The 20,086-nt window shown below is 55.9% G+C and overlaps 1 protein-coding gene across 1 annotated transcript in view; it reads right to left on the bottom strand.

Annotated features, from left to right (window-relative positions):
- Positions 1-2,208: 2,208 nt before the first annotated feature.
- Positions 2,209-20,086, bottom strand: part of LOC106899168 (unconventional myosin-Id-like) — a gene marked incomplete at its 5' end in the record, with an annotated part of 86,214 nt that continues 68,336 nt past the window's right edge. Inside the window, one exon of the mRNA XM_014960867.1 lies at positions 2,209-2,762. Coding sequence (XP_014816353.1) covers positions 2,606-2,762 — 157 coding nt within the window. The remainder of the gene's footprint in view (positions 2,763-20,086) is intronic.

Raw genomic sequence — 20,086 nt, 5'->3', positions numbered from 1 at the left:
CGGGGGGTGGGGGGACACGTCGGGAGGAGAGGATATAAAAAGCCAGAAGTGCAAATAGAAAGGCCCGGGATTCGCCTTCGGGTGCTTCAAGCAGGAGCTGGGGGGGGTCTGGTGGCCCCAGGGCCACCATCGCTCCTCACCGAGGTGGGACCAGGAGGTGGCAGCTCCTTGGTGGCCCCAGGGTCACCATCGCTCCTCACTGGGGTGGGACCAGGAGGTGGCAGCTCCCTGGTGGTCCCAGGGTCACCATCGCTCCTCGTTGGGGTGGGACCAGGAGGTGGCAGCTCCTTGGTGGCCCCAGGGTCACCATCGCTCCTCGTTGGGGTGGGACCAGGAGGTGGCAGCTCCTTGGTGGCCCCCCAGCCGCCTGGCGAGGGCAGGAGGTGTTGCTCGGGTGGGATGTCACCTCCTGGTGGCCCCGGCGGTGGATGTTTGCCAGCATCTGGAAGAACTTCTTCCTGAAGGACTCGGGGCAGATCCTCCACACAGGATCCCGGAGCCGTTACTGGGAGCAAGTGCTGGTGGCCGGGCTGTGGCACTGGGATGCTGGTGGGGGACCGGGGACCACGCGGATGGGAGGGCTCCGATGTGGGGCCTCCCCAGGAAAAGGCACGGGATGAAGTTTGTCCCACTTGAGTCAGAGCTTCTCCACCCTCCAGGGAGCCCTTGTCCTCGGGTCTCGGCGGTGGCCGTGGGGCACAAACGCTGCAGGGACCTATCCCCACCCCCTGTGTCCCTGTCCCCACCCCCCGTGTTGGTGCCACGGCTTTGGGAACTTTGGGAAGTCCTTCGTTAAAAGCTCGTTGGGTGAAGAACCTCCTCCAGGCTTTCCCATTCCTAAAAACGCTCAATTAAAGACACGTTCCCCGTTTGCTGGGGGAATGGTTGGTCCCCAAAGTGGGGGGGTGACCCCTAGACCTCCCCCAGCGTCCGAGGGGCTGGAAATCCTGACCTGACCAGCAGCGCCAGGACTCGGGACACACAATCCCAACGTCACACGGCCTCCTCCACCCAAAACCCACGGCAGCCACCGTGGAAATCACAACTGGTGGGTACCTCTGTGTGTGTCCCCCCCCAGTGAACACTAAGGGCTGGGGTACCTGGGCTGGGCAGCGGGGACACGTGATGCCATGGACAAGCCAAGGTGATGCTTGATGCCCCCAACATCCAACACCAGCCACCAGGAAGACCCAGGAAAAGGCTTCCAAGGAACAGCCTGAACGTTTGGTGCCAGGTTCCTGTGGCCGCCCCTCGCCCGGGGTTGGTGTTGAAGGGTGCAAGGTGGGGGGACCACGGCCTCAGACCCCCCAGCTCCATGTCCTCCTAGACCGAGGACCTTCCAGACCCCACCTGCAGCGGGTTTGTAGCCCTCCCTGAACCTCAGGTGGGTCTAACACGAAGCCGTGTGGATCACCAAGAAAATTCAACGAGGCCACTTGGTCCAAACTGGGGTTTTTCAGTCACCGGGGAGGGTCATTAAGGCAAAAGCAATGCAGCATTAAAGAAATTAAACCTCTGCACCGTGAATCCCACATCTCCCTTTGGCTGGTGGACCTGTCTCCAGCCAAGGTGCCTTGGTGGGCTGATGAACTCCAGGCAGGGAAGCAGCAGGTCCAGAGGTGTGGGTCCATCTCCATCCCCTCTCGGTGTGCGCTGGTGGGGGGGAAGCCCATTCAGTCACCGGGGAGGGTCATTAAGGCAAAAGCAATGCAGCATTAAAGAAATTAAACCTCTGCACCATGAATCCCACTCGTCCTTCGGCTGGTGGACCTGGCTCCAGCCAAGGTGCCTTGATGGGCTGATGAACTCCAGGCAGGGAAGCAGCAGGTCCAGAGGTGTGGGTCCATCTCCATCCCCGCTCGGTGTCCGCTGGTGGGGGGGGGGGAAGCCCGTGGAGTGTCTCCCCGGCGTGGGACACCAGCCTCCCCCACTCCAAACCTGGCTCCGGGTCCAGGGGATTTGGTCTCACAGGCCCAGGGTCCCTGAGCCCGGGATCTTTGGTTCCTCCAGAGGAGGCTGCATAATATTGCAAAAAATGACACACACAATTCACCACAGAGGAGCGTAAATTATGAGGTTTTGCCAAGTCCTTGTCATGACATATTATTTTACACAATTCCTGAATCTACTGTCTTTAGGTGAAGAGAAGATAAATAACAGAGTTTAATAGTTGTTCACTTGATCTTGAGAAATGAACACACCACAAAAAAAAAAAAAAAAAAAAAAAAAAGAAAGGCAGAAGGGACTAGTGGAGAGGGTTTCAGAAATCAACGTGGGAAAGGGTGTGAGTACCTAAAAATGGGGTTTTTTGGACTAATTCAGAAGCGCTTTCCTGATATTCTGGCCTGTTTTGTCAGATGGATACGGGTCATTGGCTATTTTAAGCCTCCGTCGCGTGTGGCCGTAAAAACCCTCTCCTGAATTTGGGTTTGCTAAACCTCTGGCTTTGGAGCTCTTTTTTGGGCGCGTGACCGAGTCACAGCTGAGCATCTCACAATTAATCCCCCCTCCAAAAAAATCCAAGGCACGGGGAGGGCGGCCGGAGCCCGAGTCCATCTTCCCTCCGCTGGCTCTGTCTCCATCTCCATCTCCGGGGGGGGGGATGCTAATTCCCCGGGACGCAGAGGATGAAACCGGAACGATGTTTGGTGAAATCCGGCTGGGATTGGTTAATCTTGGTTTCCACGGAGACGGTGCATTTCCGCCCGTGGAGGCTGCACTGGACCGGGTTGGTGACACTGACCTGCAGGGCCCGTTTCTCACTGCCAAGGGAAAAGGGGAGAGAGAGTCAGGATGGGGGGGGTGAGGGGGGGTTGGGATGGGGTCCCTCAGAGCTCAGAGCAGAGTCAGGCCGGGGGGGGTGGGATGGGGTGGGATGGGGTCCCTCGGAGCTCGGCGTGGGGCGAGGAGAGGTGATTTTGGGGCAGGATGCATCCTGCAGCACATCACGCTGAGCCAAACCTTGGCGCTAAGGACAGCTTTTTGGGATGGGTCCCCCCCAGGGATGGTCCCCCCCACGCAGGGAGAGGACCCCCAGGAGGGGGGCAGTGCTGGGGTGGGGGGATATATGTCCCCAAGCACCAGGCTGGGGGAAGAACGGACTGAGAGCAGCCCTGAGGAGAAGGCCTTGGGGGTGTCGGTGGGTGAGAAGCTCCACACGCCCCTCAACGTGCGCTGGAGCCCAGAAACCCCCCGCACCCTGGGCTGCATCCCCAGCCCCGTGGGCAGCAGGGCCAGGGGGGGATTCTGCCCCTCTGCTCCGCTCTGGGGAGACCCCCCCAGTGCTGCCTCCAGCTCTGGGGCCACCAACAGCAGAAGGACATGGAGCTGTTGGAGCGGGGCCAGAGGAGGCCCCGGAGATGCTGTGAGGGCTGGAGCCCCTCTGCTGGGAGGGGGGGCTGAGAGAGTTGGGGGGTTCAGCCTGGAGAAGAGAAGGCTCCGGGGAGACCTTGGAGCCCCTTCCAGTCCCTCAAGGGGCTCCAGGAGAGATGGGGAGGGACTCTGGATGAGGGAGGGGAGCCCTAGGAGGAGGGGGAAGGGTTTGACCCTGCAAGAGGGGAGATGGAGCTGAGCTGTGGGGAAGAACTTGTTTGGTGTGAGGGTGGTGAGAGCCTGGCCCAGGTTGGCCAGAGAAGCTGTGGCTGCCCCATCCCTGGAGGGGTTGAAGGGCAGGTTGGAGGGGGCTTGGAGCAACCTGGTGTGGTGGGAGGTGTCCCTGCCCAGGGCAGGGGGTGGCACTGGGGGGGCTTTAAGGCCCCTTCCAACCCAAACCATTCTGTGATACCCCTCCACGGGGCCCCAGGGTCTCTGGGGCAGCTCAGGCACCCGCTCACCCAACGACCCCACGAGCAATCACTCCTCCCTGTAATTACACTAATGATGATGACACCCCTTGTTCTGAGCTCAGAGATGAAAAGCGCAGCAGGAAATAGCTGGAAGAATCACAGGTAGGGCTGGGGTGGTTTTTAATTCCCTCCCCAGACAGACAGACAGACAGACAGACCGACTGTGCAGCCTCCTGGGGTCAGAGTGCCCTGAACTGGGACATCAGCTGGGCCAAAACTGTGTCACTGCAAACCATCCCCCAGCTTTTTAACCCTTTAACCCAGCTTTGGTGCTAAAAACCATTCTCATGAGTGAAATGAGGAGTTCCTGCCACCCAAAGTAGTTTGTCCTTGGCTCTTTGGGTCACTGCAGGTTGGGGACATTAGGACAGCGTGGCCACAAGGCTGTCCATCTCTGCTCTGGAGAAACACCTGCAGCAGATCCGTCCCCACCAGCCACCGCCAGCCTGGGGAAGTGGGAAGAGACATCCAGGAGTTCCTGGATCTTTCTTCCCATTTCCCCTCCCTACGACTCCCTGAAAGGAGGGTGTAGCCAGGGGGGGTCGGTCTCTTCTCCCAAGGAACAGGCGATGGGACAAGAGGAGATGGCCTCAGGTTGCACCAGGGGAGGTTTAGGATGGATATTGGGGAAAAATTCTTCACCGAAAGGGTTATCAAGCCTTGGAAGAGGCTGCCCAGGGCAGTGGTGGAGTCACCATCCCTGGAGGGGCTGAGGGACATGGGGCAGGGGGGGTTTGGGCAGTGCTGGGTTGATGGTTGGACTCAAAGATCTGAAAGGTCCCTTCCAACCTGGGCAATTCTATGATTCTATGACTTGGCCTTTGGGAAATCCCTCCCGTGACCTCACCTATACTTGAAATTCCTGAATCTCCAGAATTTCTTAGTATAATACCAAGTGGTTTAAGGACTCCACCACCTCCCTTGATGATCTAACCACCCTGCAGAGGATGTGCTGGGTTTCTCTTCTGCTGCCTGAGCTTCCAGAGCCCAGGTCTTGCCTTGCTTTAGTCATTCCAGCATTTTCACTGCCCCAGCCCCAGCCCTTCACGCAGCACAGGCTTCGTTTTCCTTCTTAAAGACCATTCAAGACACGTCACAGCCCATAACCTGCATTTTCACTCCCTTCCACCCAAGTGAGCGGGTGTTGGGCTGGAGGGTACGGGCAGGGCAGCGGGACACGGAGCCCTCACGTTGTCCCAGGTATTTAATACTTATTTACTCTTCCCTCGGTGACTCGAGGCTACAATCCCTGCTTAGTTTGCTATTTTTACCGTGTCTTAGCAGGAGGAGCCGCGTGCCCAGCGGAGCCTCTGGGAGATTCCTGCCACCGAGTGCTCAGGGGGGGCAGGGTCAGCATCAAGGGGCTGTAAGGACTCTCCTTCTGCCCTCCCACAGCCCCCACCAAATTATCTGTGAGAAGATGGAGGGTCTGTCACTGTTAATGGTCCAACTCTTGGCCCTTTCAACAGCACTAAGGAGCCCAGACCCATGAAGCTGAATTTTGAGCACAAGCAGGAGCCGTGTCTGGAAATCAGCAGGGCCAGGTTGGGGGGATTCTGCCCCTCTGCTCCGCTCTGGGGAGACCCCCCCAGTGCTGCCTCCAGCTCTGGGGCCACCACCAGCAGAAGGACATGGAGCTGTTGGAGCGGGGCCAGAGGAGGCCCCGGAGATGCTGGGAGGGCTGGAGCCCCTCTGCTGGGAGGGGGGGCTGAGAGAGTTGGGGGGTTCAGCCTGGAGAAGAGAAGGCTCCGGGGAGACCTTGGAGCCCCTTCCAGTCCCTCAAGGGGCTCCAGGAGAGATGGGGAGGGACTCTGGATGAGGGAGGGGAGCCCTAGGAGGAGGGGGAAGGGTTTGACCCTGCAAGAGGGGAGATGGAGCTGAGCTGTGGGGAAGAACTTGTTTGGTGTGAGGGTGGTGAGAGCCTGGCCCAGGTTGCCCCGAGAAGCTGTGGCTGCCCCATCCCTGGAGGGGTTCAAGGGCAGGTTGGAGGGGGCTTGGAGCAACCTGGTGTGGTGGGAGGTGTCCCTGCCCAGGGCAGGGGGTGGCAATGGGGGGGCTTTAAGGTCCCTTCCAACCCAAACCACTCTGTGAGTCTATGGTGCTTTTGTTCATGTGAGACCAGGTTTCAGCCTCAAAACCTTTTGCTGGGGGAGGAGGATGCCTCCTGAATGGCATCTAAAGAACAACCCCCTTGGCATGTCCACACAGGGATTGCAAGCCCCATCCTTGCTCTTCCCCAAGGAAGCAGACAACACAGCTCTGAGCCCTGCCACCAGCTCCACAAGCAGCTCGAGGTGCTGGGACCTTAAGTCTCTTGGACACGGCTCCTGTGCTTGGTCAACGGCCAAGGAGGCAGAGGCTGGAGGAGATGGCGGTTTGGTTTCCAGTCCAACAGTCACACCAGCATCAGACCTGTTGATGCAGCTGCAGAAAAGGGGAGATGGCAGCAGCTGGCTGCCCTGCAGTAAGAGGGTTTATTTATTGACCGAAAGGGAGAAGACATCTGCCTGCATCAGCTGATGAACCGGACTAAAAGACCTTCCAAATCACAGCGCTACAGTGAGACTTTACTGAGTAGCACAGCTGGGGAGAGGCTTCCCCAAGGTCCTGCAGAATTTAGATCCCAAAGGAAGAGTCTGGGCTGGAGATGGTCCCTGGAAGTCCAACAAAGCCTTTCATAGACAAGGGCAACACACAGTGAAAGACACCAGACCCTTTGGGGGTCACTGGTGCCCTGCAAGACCCTGAGCAAGACCCCAATGGCAGCAAAGGCAGAGACAAGTCCCACTTCCACTCAAACTTGGGCTAAATTATGAGTTTTCACTGCATTATCTTGTCTTGCCGTGGTACCTTGCTCTTCCACCTCTTCATCTTGATAAGATAATTGAGTCAGGAAAAGGTCATTAAGGTGAAATTCAAGTGGAAGGAAGCTCGCACTATTAAATGTCAAGCTTGGGAACACACATCTATTCACCCTCCATGCCTTACTCCTTAAGTATTTCAATGGTTGCTACTATTTAAGGAACATTTATGAATTTACTAATTACTTATGAATAATCTTCTGGCCTTCTGACAATTTAAAGTGCCAACTGGGTTCTGTATTGAGTCATTTAAAGACTTACGAGCAGAATTGAATGTATTCCTGACTATTCTGTGGCTGAAGACACAGTCACAGCGCAGAGAGTTGTGAGGTACCCAAGGTCACAGAAAACTGTTGGAATTATGAGTTACGCCCAAATTCTCCAACTTTTGGGTGCTGTCATTTAACTGCAACACCCCCGGCAGCCCAAATGCCCAGAAGTCTCTTCTTTCACCCTGTGGATCTACTCGATTGAAGGCTCCTGTGCTGGTTCAGACCCTGGTTCTTACCCAGAGCAAGGTCCAAGCTCACCCCTCTGTTCAACGGGCGACGGCTGCCTGCGTGTTACGGCCTTAAATACAGCTGGAAGGTTCCGGCAGCCCAAATGCCCAGAAGTCTCTTCTTTCACCCTGTGGATCTACTCGATTGAAGGCTCCTGTGCTGGTTCAGACCCTGGTTCTTACCCAGAGCAAGGTCCAAGCTCACCCCTCTGTTCAACGGGCGACGGCTGCCTGCGTGTTACGGCCTTAAATACAGCTGGAAGGTTTTTTGCTGCCTGGAGAAGACCCCTGGCCTCGTCTCTTTGTGTTCATCACCCTCCAATGTGCCACATCCCAGCTCCTGAAGGAGGGGAGATCCACCCCCCCCGGGCAGATCCGACGGCGGGATGGCCAGGAGCCCCCGGAGCCATCACTAGATTGATGCTACAGGCTACGTAGGAGAGTTTGTTCCAGACATCAGCCTCTATTTTAGTGAACCCCTAACAGGCTCCTGAGACACTCCTGCTGTCTGTCTGGTGCAGAGGAGCCTGTCCCCGAGGTCTCCGTGCCCGTGGCACTGTAGGCACCGAGCACAGCTCTGCCCCCCAGACCAGCCCCGTCCGACAGCCCTTACCCAGAGCAAGGTCCAAGCTCACCCCTCCATTTGACAGGCAACGGCTGCCTGTGTGTTACAGCCTCAAAATACAGCTGGAAAGTGTTTTGCTGCCTGGAGAAGACCCCTGGCCTCGTCCCTTTGTGTTCATCACCCTCCGACGTGCCACATCCCAGCTCCTGAAGGAGGGGAGATCCACCCCCCCCGGGCAGATCCGACGGCGGGATGGCCAGGAGCCCCCGGAGCCATCACTAGATTGATGCTACAGGCTACGTAGGAGAGTTTGTTCCAGACATCAGCCTCTATTTTAGTGAACCCCTAACAGGCTCCTGAGACACTCCTGCTGTCTGTCTGGTGCAGAGGAGCCTGTCCCCGAGGTCTCCGTGCCCGTGGCACTGTAGGCACCGAGCACAGCTCTGCCCCCCAGACCAGCCCCGTCCGACAGCCCCTCACCCAGCCCTGGTGTCACCCGTGACCAACGGGAGTCCATTAGGACAGAGCAAGGCAGATCCGACGGCGGGATGGCCAGGAGCCCCCGGAGCCATCACTAGATTGATGCTACAGGCTACGTAGGAGAGTTTGTTCCAGACATCAGCCTCTATTTTAGTGAACCCCTAACAGGCTCCTGAGACACTCCTGCTGTCTGTCTGGTGCAGAGGAGCCTGTCCCCGAGGTCTCCGTGCCCGTGGCACTGTAGGCACCGAGCACAGCTCTGCCCCCCAGACCAGCCCCGTCCGACAGCCCCTCACCCAGCCCTGGTGTCACCCGTGACCGACGGGAGTCCATTAGGACAGAGCGACGGAACCCCTCCAGGGATGGGGCATCCACAACTTCCCTGGGCAACCTGTTCCAGGGTCTCACCACCCTCATAGTAAAAAATTTTTTCCTGATATCTAATCTGAATCTTTTTTCTTCCAATTTAAAACTGTTTCCCCTTGTCATAGAATCATAGAATGGTTTGGGTTGGGAGGGACCTCAAAGACCATCGAGTTCCAACCCCCTGCCCTGGGCAGGGACACCTCCCACTAGAGCAGGTTGCTCAAGGCCACATCCAGCCTGGCCTTGAACCCCTCCAGGGATGGGGCAGACACAGCTTCTCTGGCCAACCTGTTCCAGTGTCTCACCACCCTCAGAGTAAAAAATTTCTTCCTGAGATCTAATCTGAATCTTTTTTCTTCCAATTTAAAACCGTTTCCCCTTGTCCTATCATTACCCTTCCTGGCAAAGAGTCCCTCCCCAGCTCTTCTATAGGCACCCTTCAGGTATTGAAAGGCCGCTATAAGGTCTCCCCGGAGCCTTCTCTTCTCCAGGCTGAACAATCCCAGCTCCCTCAGCCTGTCTTCATAGGAGAGGTGCTCCATCCCTCTGATCATCTTCGTGGCCCTCCGCTGCACCTGTTCCAGCTGGTCCATGTCCTTTCTGTGTTGAGGACTCCAAAGCTGGACACAGTATTCCAGGTGGGGTCTCACGAGTGCAGAGTAGAGGGGCAGAATCACCTCCCGAGACCTGCTGGCCACACTTCTCCTGATGCAGCCCAGGACACGGTTGGCTCTCTGGGCTGCCAGCGCGCACTGCCGGCTCATGTTGAGCTTCTCGTCCATAAGCACTCCCAAGTCCTTCTCCTCAGGGCTGCTCTCCAGCCATTCTCCACCCAACCTGTATTTGTGCCTGGGGTTGCCACGTCCCAGGTGCAGGACCCTGCACTTGGCTTGGTTGAACCTCATGCAATTTGCACGAGCCCACCTCTCCAGCCTGTCCAGGTCCCTCTGGATGGCACCCCTTTTAACGAGGGTTCCATGAGAAGGGGCAGCGAGATGTGAGCGCTGGCTCAGACTCTGCCCAGGCAGAACCAACAGCCCCCAGCTGCCAGGAGTGAGACCGGCCCATCTCTCCAGCCTGTCCAGGTCCCTCTGGATGGCATCCCTTTTAACGAGGGTTCCATGAGAAGAGGCAGCGAGATGTGAGCGCTGGGTCAGACTCTGCCCAGGCAGAACCCCCAGCAGCCAGGAGTGAGACCACCCCAAAAACACAGGGCAGAACAAGAGAGATTTCCTGGGGAGGTCAGGATCGACCCCAAGGCTGCTCCAGAGCTGCCAGGGAACCACATGGTCCTTCCTGTCCATAATAAACCACGGGATGACCTCTGTGGATAATAAACTACATGATAACCTCCATATATAAGAAACCACATGATAATTGTTTCTGTGTATTATAAACCCCAAGGTGTTTTTGGCGTATCCTGAAAATACAGAACTGCAAACAGCATTTTTGGGTGGAAACAGCCTCTCTGGACACCCTGGGGGTACAAGGCACGGCCACTGGTCTCAGCCAGTGGCAATTGTTTCTGTGTATTATAAACCCCAAGGTGTTTTTGGCGTATCCTGAAAATACAGAACTGCAAACAGCATTTTTGGGTGGAAACAGCCTCTCTGGACACCCTCGGGGTACAAGGCATGGCCACTGGTCTCAGCCGGTGGCGTGGGCTGGGGCTGCTCTTTGCTCTCTGGATTTCAGGGCTCAGTGAGCTCCACAGGACCCGGGTGACTTCTCCTCCTTCATCTGCTCTGAACCATCCAAGCTCACAAATCCATCAGCTCACGGCGCCCATCTATCGAATGGGGCTCGTTAGGGGGGTTAATGGCAAAGAGACAAGGCGAGGGCTTGGGTGGGAGCATGTGAGGGACCACGAGCATCACAGGAGAAGGTGTTTTTGGCGTATCCTGAAAATACAGAACTGCAAACAGCATTTTTGGGTGGAAACAGCCTCTCTGGACACCCTGGGGGTACAAGGCACGGCCACTGGTCTCAGCCAGTGGCATGGGCTGGGGCTGCTCTTTGCTCTCTGGATTTCAGGGCTCGGTGAGCTCTGCAGGACCCGGGTGACTTCTCCTCCTTCATCTGCTCTGAACCATCCAAGCTCACAAATCCATCAGCTCACGGCGCCCATCTATCAACTGGGGCTCGTTAGGGGGGTTAATGGCAGAGAGATGAGGCGAGGGCTCGGGGTGGGAGCACGTGAAGGACCACGAGCATCACAGGAACCACCAGTGCTCGTGGTCCTGGATGTGGACAGGATGTGAGGGCTGGATGTGGACAGGAGACCCACATCCTGGAGCCAGAGCATCCTTAGGGACAGCGTGAGCCCGTCAGAGACCCGGCTAAATGCTGGCAAAAGGGAAACCAGCAGAGAAGAGAGGACTCCAAGTGGAAGCAGAGCAGTGGCCCATGAAATATTAAAGAGTTTTGACTGAGCATTTGATGGAGGACCTCGGGGAAAGCACAAGCCAAGCAGCGCATAAACGGCCCCAGACATCTGTCAGCGCTGCCGATAACACAGCAGCAGCCCCGGCACCAGACAGGGGTGGGAGGCTGAGAAGGTGAAGGGAGAGAGTGGAGAAAGATCAGAGGAGTTTGTGTGAAGACCAGAAGACCAGAAATTTAAATAAATGTATTGTCAAATAAATGTGAGACATGGGGGATGTTGAAGAGCATCCCCCATGTGACCTGTGATGCCTCGCAAGGAGCTGTAATAGGGGTGAAAATAGAGCAGAGCCCTTGTTGGTGAGATGTTCTTCATGGCTGTGGGCTCCATCAGGAGGCCCCGGGGGCTGCAGGGCCAGGCTCAGCCGTGCCCAGGGACACAGGACCCGGGGATGCTCCGAGACACAGCCCCATCGCTCACGGGGCTGGGAGGGAACGGGAGGGTCTTTAAATGAGGGGCTGCTGCCTGTGGATACAGCCAACGCCATCACAGAGCGGGAAAGAAGCGGGGGCTGCAGGGCCGGGCTCAGCCGTGCCCAGGGACACGGGACCCGGGGATGCTCCGAGACACAGCCCCATCGCTCACGGGGCTGGGAGGGAACAGGGGGGTCTTTAAATGAGGGGCTGCTGCCTGTGGACACAGCCAACACCATCGCAGAGTGGGAAATAAGTTCTTTTTAGGAAGGAAAATTTGGGTAGAAGACGGCAAATCCTAATTTTTCATGCCAACAAACTATAGGGCTTTAAATGAGGCGAAGTGTGTAACGCAGCGTGAAACGAGGGCTCAGCGGTAACAAACCAGCTGTATTCCAGAGAGGATTCCTTTAAACCATCAAATCTTTCCAGAGTTTAGATCCAGGGCTCTTCTGGAAAGGCAGGGATCATGGTGGACTACTTGGCTAAGGCTTCGGGCGAGCACGCAGCTGGAAACAAGATACGCAGCGTGAAACGAGGGCTCAGCGGTAACAAACCAGCTGTATTCCAGAGAGGATTCCTTTAAACCATCAAATCTTTCCAGAGTTTAGATCCAGGGCTCTTCTGGAAAGGCAGGGATCACTATAGAATACTTGGCTAAGGCTTTGGGTGAACACGCAGCTGGAAACAAGATGTTGGGAAGCACTGGAAGCAGGATGGAGAACATGGAGACTTGTAACACCTTCTGTAAGTCGGTGGTGCTCTCTTTGGGTACCACCTGTGGCTTCGAAGGGGTCAGCACAGAAAAAACCCAAATAAAAAGGTTCACAGGTGAAGCGGGGGGAGCTATAAAAAAGAAACCAGCAAAGGAGCAGCTGTATTCTGCATGAAGAAATGACGTGGAGGAACTAGAGAGGTCTCAAGGCTGTGCTTCCCAACAACGGGCAGAGAGACAAAGAGTCGTACTGAGAGTCTCAAGGTGGGTTCAAATCACTTTCCAGCCCACGGGTGACCTCGCTGCTGCAGGGTGGGGGGCACAGAGGTGAGAAAAACCAAGCAGGGTCTGAAATGAGCCGGGCTGTAACGTAGGTAATAAACATCTACGTATCTGCGGTACAACAGGTGTTGTTTTTTTTTGGCAAAGATAAGTGGTTTCTGCAGATCTGGCAGGGAGGGCTGGGGGCAGATCTATCTCCTCCCACCACTCGTGGTTCTCTGCACCTTGCAGGACAATGATACTGGGGATACTGGGGCTGGGAAGAAAAGCCATAGTTCTCCCTGTGAAGATTAACCCCATAATGGCTTAAATGGAGACGAAAATAGGAACATCATGTTTCTCAACGTGTGAAACTTTGTGTGTGTTTCCCACACCCCCTCCCTGCTGTAACCTCTCATCCCCATGGTCCAGATGTGAACAGGAGTGTCCCCTGCCCTGGGGAAACACCATCCCTGGGGAGCCACAGCATGTCAATAATCACAGGCCAATACCCCTGGGGGGTATTTCATTGCGGGGGGAGAGCCATCCCCAGCCTGCGGGCGCTCCCCACACCACAGCTCTGCTCTCCCCCTGCCTCCCGGGGGGGCACTGACAGCTCAAGTGTGTGCAGCTTCAAAGCCCCCCCATCCTGCTTCCAGGAGAGATTTACACACTCGGAGCATAAATTTCCCTAAGTACGACGGGGACGATTCCGACAGCGTCACCCCTGTGGCTCCTCAACACTCCATCCTCTGCTCTGCCCTCAGAGGGAGAAAACACCTTTTCCCATCCAGCCCTCATTAAAACCCGCTGGCTCACGCAGCTCCAGATGATTTACTGCCTCGTGCACCCGAGAAATTAATTTAACATCCTCTTTGCCTCCCAGCACTGGCTGCTGGGCTCTATTAGCACGGCCGGAGGAAATCCCCCTCTCCGTCAGCGGTCCCTTTGGGTGCAGCCCCGGAGCTGCAGCTGGCAGCATCCTTCATCCCGCGGGTCCGGTTACCGACACCGAGCAGCCCGGGGTGAGGAGATTAACCCGGACCCATTTTGGGGTGCAGATCATTCCTCTCTGCTCACAGAGAGGCAGGGGATGGACACGGGCATCGTGCCGCTCATTCCGCACCCGCCGCGTAACTCACACGTGCACCGAAGGGACGTGACAACATCCTAAACCACAACGGGGTTTTCAAAATCCGCCTCGTGAAACCCTCTCTGAGGCCTCGCACAGCCCCAGCCCCACACAAACAGGATGTTTTCTCCAACCACTACTTGCTCTCAGGAGACTCGGGGCTGCTCGCGCCGCAGAGCTCTCCTGCAGCAGGTGGTCTTGGAGAAGATCAGGCTGTAAGATGGATCAAAGCTACGGAGAAGAGAGACTACAAAGAAGTCCAAGGGAAAAGGAGATGTCAAGTCAGGATCAAAAGGCACATTTCCACAGCTGAAGGTCAGAACAAGTCCTCCAGGCATTTTAATGCCACAAAAGTTCATCTGAGTTAAACATGGCTCTGGCAGGTCCTTTCTCACTCAATGATTTTTCAAAATTATAGAATGGTTTGGGTTGGAAGGGACCTTAAGGCCCCCCCAGTGCCACCCCCTGCCCTGGGCAGGGACACCTCCCACCACACCAGGTTGCTCCAAGCCCCCTCCAACCTGCCCTTGAACCCCTCCAGGGATGGGGCAGCCACAGCTTCTCTGGCCAACCCGTGCAGTCAAGTGACACTTGATACTGTGAATATTTTTTTTTGTTGGCCTTCAAAACCAGCAAACATTCACAGCTTATTTCTAATGGAGTGTTGTACTTCATGGTCTACGTTCAGGCAAACCACCTCAGAAGCTGGAAGAGGTGGCTCTTCCAAAGTAATTATTGAATCTGCACAAGAAGGACCAGGCTACAAACCCTTCGTCGTTCCGCTGAGAACTCAACCACTCCACTCAAAAAGTGGACTTTGCATCTTTTTCTGGCTCTGACCTGCCCATGTGTCGTTCTTCTCCCCAGCTCACGCTGACATCTATTTCCCAGCACAAACCACAGCCCTGGGTCTGCAATACCACACGTTACAACACCACGCTCCCCGCTTGCGTCAGCCACTTTATTTTTGCCCTTTTAATGCAAAACAAGACTTGTTAATATCTGTGTAGTCCCGGCGAAAAGCCTTACGTACGCCCAGTGTCACACAGCAAGGAGGCAAAAGCCAAGGCAGTTATTCATACTGGGCTCTGCACCGAGACGCTGTCTTTTCTTCATGTCTGGACCACAAAAGGCACTTTGCTAAGGAGGCAGCAGCTGCCACAACGCTGCTGTGCTTTTCTCGTGATGCCTCCGTGGTAGAGCCAGGTATATTCCCTCCCCTCCAGCCGGGGTGTAAACCCAGCCCATTAAACCTTTGGCTCCCTCGTTCTTAAAATACATTTATTCCGACTTGAACCCAAGGTCGGGCGGTCCCGGGGAGCGGCGCTTCGCTCCTCGTTTATTGAGTAACTGGGGCATCTGAGCATCCACCCCAGCCAGGGAGGGCTTTCTGGAGGCAGCGAGCTGTGAAATATCCCTGTCTCTTCCAGCACATCCCTGTGGTTCACGTGCTCCCGGGCACCGGAGGGTCCCCAGGGGGATGGGGCTGGGGCTGCTCCTCCCCTCCCCAGGGCTCTTTGCCTTCACGGGGAGCTCGGGCTGACAGCCAGATCTCAATAAAACACCTAAGCAGCTAAAAAGCAGGTTAATAGGGGTCAGGTCCCAGCCAAGCTCTAATTTCATGGTGGGAAAGCTCCCAAAAAAGGGGTTTTGAGACATCACTTTGCGAGCACGGTGTCCCCAAACAGCCCCTCTCCTCCATCCCGGGGCAATTCCATCCAATTAAGAAGTGAATGTAATTAACCTGGATCATGTGATATTCAAGAAAAGGATCAAAAACAAATGGAAGCTTCACCCTCTGGCTGGACCAGGTGAACGCTCACCCGTTTGACCCGTGGACCCCCACGACCACCATCTCCAAATTGGGGTGGGACAGACTCACTTTAGGCACCCAAGCTCAGCTACGGCCCATATCCTGACCTCGTTACCACACCTGGGCTCTTAATTAATCCCCTCCCTGCCCACCCCAGTGCAAGGATGCTGGCTGGGATGGGGAAGGCTTGGGCAGCCCCAACCCCCTGCCCTCAGGAGGCACCGGGCTCCCGCAGCCGCTGCTGATGCTCCCCGGGTTCTGCTCCTCCCCAAGAGGAGAATCCATCTACAAGAACCCTCCATCTTTTGTCTTTTTTCCCTCTCCCCGTGTCATCAACGGGATTTATCCCTTAGGAAGCTCTGGCTAAATGCCAACAGAGGGTTTTGTGGATGAAAAATGCACCTTCAGTAGGGTATTTCCCGGGAAATCACATCAACAAAGCAGCTTTCATAGGGAGAAAAAAAAAGAAGAAGAAAAGCACAGGGAGCGAGTTAAATATTTTTTTTCCTCCAGCAGCAAAATGGAAAACACCCAGGGCCCTGAGCGGGGGTGGAGAAGGCAGCCCCCAGCCCCCATGGCACCCATCAGGGCTATGAGAAATTGGTGGTTATTGATCCAACCCCTCACAGGAGCCACCCCACCGTGGCACGGCCCCAGGGCTCAGGACTGCAGGGAACTCCAAAATCAACAGCCTGCTCCTTTTCCCTTCCCTGGTCCCCACGTGCGGTTTGATGCCATAGGAATTAAACCCTCTCCAAAATTCCCTGTATTCCACACTCTCTCCTACAGCTAAAATTGTACGTTTTGCATCGAATCTTTACACCATGAAGATTTCCAGACCAGCGACGAGCAGCAGCGTGGAGGGAAGGAGAGGGATGGGGAGAGCTGGGCAGGAGGTGGGGGGGTTGGTGGTACCTGCTGCGGGGGGAGCGGGGTGGGAGAAGGGAGGGCACCCACATCCCTCCATCCCCCCACCCACCGGGAGCCTCCCATGGGAACGGGGGAGGAGGAGCATCCCCAGGGTGACCCAGCAGCTCCACACGGAATTACGTGCTCCATAATTAATAATAAATAATAAATAAACCGGCTCCGGCACGGAATTACGAAAGGAGAGCGCTCGTTAGGTGAGAAACATCATCGGTGACTGCGTAAGATCCTCACCCTGCCCACACATGGGGCACCGGTGCCCCCTGAGGCTCGGCCTCACATCCTCCTTGGTTTGGGATAAATTGAGAAATTTAAGTTTCTGAGGCCAATGGACACAGGGTGCAGTCTGGTGACGTGTGCCCCTTGGCCTCACACCCACCCTGCACCCAACACCACCAGCCTTCCCGGGGCACAGCACCAGTACATCAACCCCAGCTTCTTCTGGAGGGCCATGAAGATGATCAGAGGGATGTCCTCTGCTGGGAGGGGGGGCTGAGAGAGTTGGGGGGTTCAGCCTGGAGAAGAGAAGGCTCCGGGGAGACCTTGGAGCCCCTTCCAGTCCCTCAAGGGGCTCCAGGAAAGCTGGGGGGGGACTCTGGATCAGGGAGGGGAGCCCTAGGAGGAGGGGGAAGGGTTTGACCCTGCAAGAGGGGAGATGGAGCTGAGCTGTGGGGAAGAACTTGTTTGGTGTGAGGGTGGTGAGAGCCTGGCCCAGGTTGGCCAGAGAAGCTGTGGCTGCCCCATCCCTGGAGGGGTTCAAGGGCAGGTTGGAGGGGGCTTGGAGCAACCTGGTGTGGTGGGAGGTGTCCCTGCCCAGGGCAGGGGGTGGCACTGGATGGTCCTTAAGGTCCCTTCCCACCCAAACCATCCCATGATCCCATGACCCAACACAGAGCTGTGCTCTAGAGCTCCTGCTGCTCCTTCCCTTGAGCACACAAAGACACACTGCTGGGCTCACGCTGGCAAAGGCAGTCACCCAGGGACCTGGAGCTGCAAAATATGATGGTAAAGGGGAAAAAAAAGTCTTCCTCCAGCTCCTGTGGAGAGCTGGGCAGTGGGTCGGCCTGCTTGGAAGTCATTGCTGATGGGAGGGGAGGTAAAGGGCAGAGCTGGAGAGAGATGAAAGCCAAGGAGCTGGTAGAGTTAAAGAGGTAAAAAGATCTCCCCATCCCTGGAGGGGTTCAAGGGCAGGTTGGAGGGGGCTTGGAGCAACCTGGTGTGGTGGGAGGTGTCCCTGCCCAGGGCAGGGGGGGTCAGAACTCTATGATCTTTAAGGTCCCTTCCAACTCTAACCACTCTATGATTCTATGAAGTCTCCAATTAGTCACATTTTCTCAGCTATTCTGAGTCCTGGCAGGGCTTTTGAGAGCCAGCTCTCATCCGGCTTTCTGCTTTACCAGGAGCAAAGGCGGCCACAAGACGCTGGAGCGTTACATATTTTATAAAAACCACGATGCCAAAAATACCATCCGAACTCCTTGGCTGGAGACAGAGTAAAAGCGGAACATCGGCTCATCCGCGGGGCGATGCCAAGAATCCCCCAGCAGAAAGGCACCGGCACATAAATAAAATAAGAGCACTTAGGAAGATGAGCGCAGACTCGTTTCCCGTTTAGGACATGATGGACATCAATTCCAGGCTGAGAAGCAGGAAAAAATATCTTTCCTTACATCTTTTTTTTCAGCTCTGGTCCTCGCCATCCCCCGGCCAGCGGTTCCCCGGACCCACATTCACTGGGGGGGTGCACAGCCCACATCTGCCGTGTCCCTCCTGAAAGGATGCTCTCAGCCTCGTTGGATAAAATTCCTCTGGTTGAATTTTTGCAGTTTAAGGAAGGAAGAAATTATGGGGGAAAAAACCCACTTCAAAGGGAATCGAGACCATTTCAGTCATCTGGGATGTATTTAGTCAACTCCCGCAGGAATGTGAGGTACAGGGAGCTGCTGGTGAGGACACCAAGTGTGGGATTATCCAGCTGTTTCCCACTCAAATTGACAAGGGGGCAACAATTTTCTTGTATCAAACAGTGACTGAAACACCTGGTGGTGCTTTGTGTTGGAAAACCATGTCACGGTGAGGGGCTGCTCTTGCCCTGTGGGTTCCCTGATGGGTATAACCCAGAGTCATCCCCATGGGGGAAGGTCAACTCTATCTTCCCCCCTGGGAGGTGCAGGGCTGTGAATTAAACAGATATTTTTAGCTATTTATACAGGTATCTAGGGGTTTTTTTTGAGTCTGGCAGAGGTCTGAAGTCACAAAGCATGGGAAGCTGCCACCGAGCTCCGCAGCGATCCCCTATAATTACTACCAAAAAATTCGAAAGTGTGCTCGCTTTTGAAGTTCTCTCCTCCTTTTCTTTTTTTCTTATCATTCTTTGGGGTCGCCCTGTGCCAGCGGAACTGCCAGGCTGCCAGTTTGGGCCATTTGCTACGGCGAAGCCATGAGCTTGGCTTCTGCTGGGCACTGAGGCTGCGATGGCACCGGAGCCGCGGGCAATGAGCCACGAGGCCGATGGCTGGAGGACTGTCCCCGTGGGCTGGGGGACACCCCACATCCCACCCCGGCTCCCAAAGCTGGGGATGAGTCCCGGAGGTGCCCAGGAGCTGGCTGTCACCGTCCCCAGCCATCCTGGCCATGCTCCCACCCCGCAGCCATGCTCAGCTCCGCTATATTCCACACACATCTCCACTGAGCTCATTAAAGCTGGGAATTTAACGGGAGGGCTCTGCCATCCCGGGGAACATCCAGGTGGGCTCTGGCAGGGGCTAATTCCCCTTTGAGTGGCGTGTGACAGCCCGGCTGTGCGTGCCGGGGGGGCGGCCATGGAGAAGGACCACTTTTAGCAGCAGGGCTCACCATCGCTATGGCAACCGGGATATTCATCATCCCATCTGATGCTTCCCTCCTGCCAGCCAACCCTGGCTGACGCCGAGCAACGAGAGATGGGCTCCTTTGCTGCCACCCCTGATTGCATCCCGGATAACCCCCCGGATAAAGCTAATTCTGCACAAATTCCCCTTTCTGGGGGGTTTCTTTTTCCAAGTTTTCCAGGGATGGTCCCTCTCTGCAGTGCTGTGGTGGTGGCAGGAGAGGACTTTCGGGCTGGGTGTCACCATGACCTACTTAGGGCAGGACAAAGTGACATCATGTGAGATTGCCAGTGGCTTCCACTCCATCCAGTGGCCACCCGAACGACCCCGAGGGCAGAATGTCACCAAGGGGACACCCCCTCCTTCCCACGGAATAACCTTGCTCCGTCAGCGCCAGAGACGTCTCCTCTCCTCGGCTGCTCTGACCTGGAACAGCCGCGCTTCATCCTGCCCCTCTATTTCCAGATCTGATCTGAAAACCTAGATTTTTATTTTTTTTTCTCTTCTCCTTTTCTCATAGAAAAAGAGAGAAATTAGCTAAAGCTTCAGGGGATAGAAAAACGCCATAAAAAACCCCAGAGGTGCCATTGCGCCGTCGTCTCCTGCGGCGTTTCTCCCGGGGAGCAGGGATGCTCCCCATCACCCTCCCCGCGTGAAGCCGGATTTTTATCGCCCTGTGCCTGAGAAAAGGTCACATTTTCAGGGACAACCAGCATTTTCCCGACGATTTAGGCAACCAGCATCAGGGCCCTCTGGCCCCCAACCACCAGCTCGTTCCTGAAAGCTCAACAGTGATTTTTCTCTGGAAGGGGAGGGTGGGGGGACACACGGGGGGCGGGGGGGGCGGGGGCTCTCGGGCGCTTTGCCAGCCGGGACAATGCTCCTCCCTCTCCCCG

Source organism: Calidris pugnax, unplaced genomic scaffold (genome assembly GCF_001431845.1).
Source record: "Calidris pugnax isolate Ruff unplaced genomic scaffold, ASM143184v1 scaffold429, whole genome shotgun sequence".
Lineage (NCBI taxonomy): Eukaryota > Metazoa > Chordata > Aves > Charadriiformes > Scolopacidae > Calidris > Calidris pugnax.
Note: the sequence above shows the minus strand (reverse complement) of the source record. Positions and strands in the feature narration are given on the sequence as shown.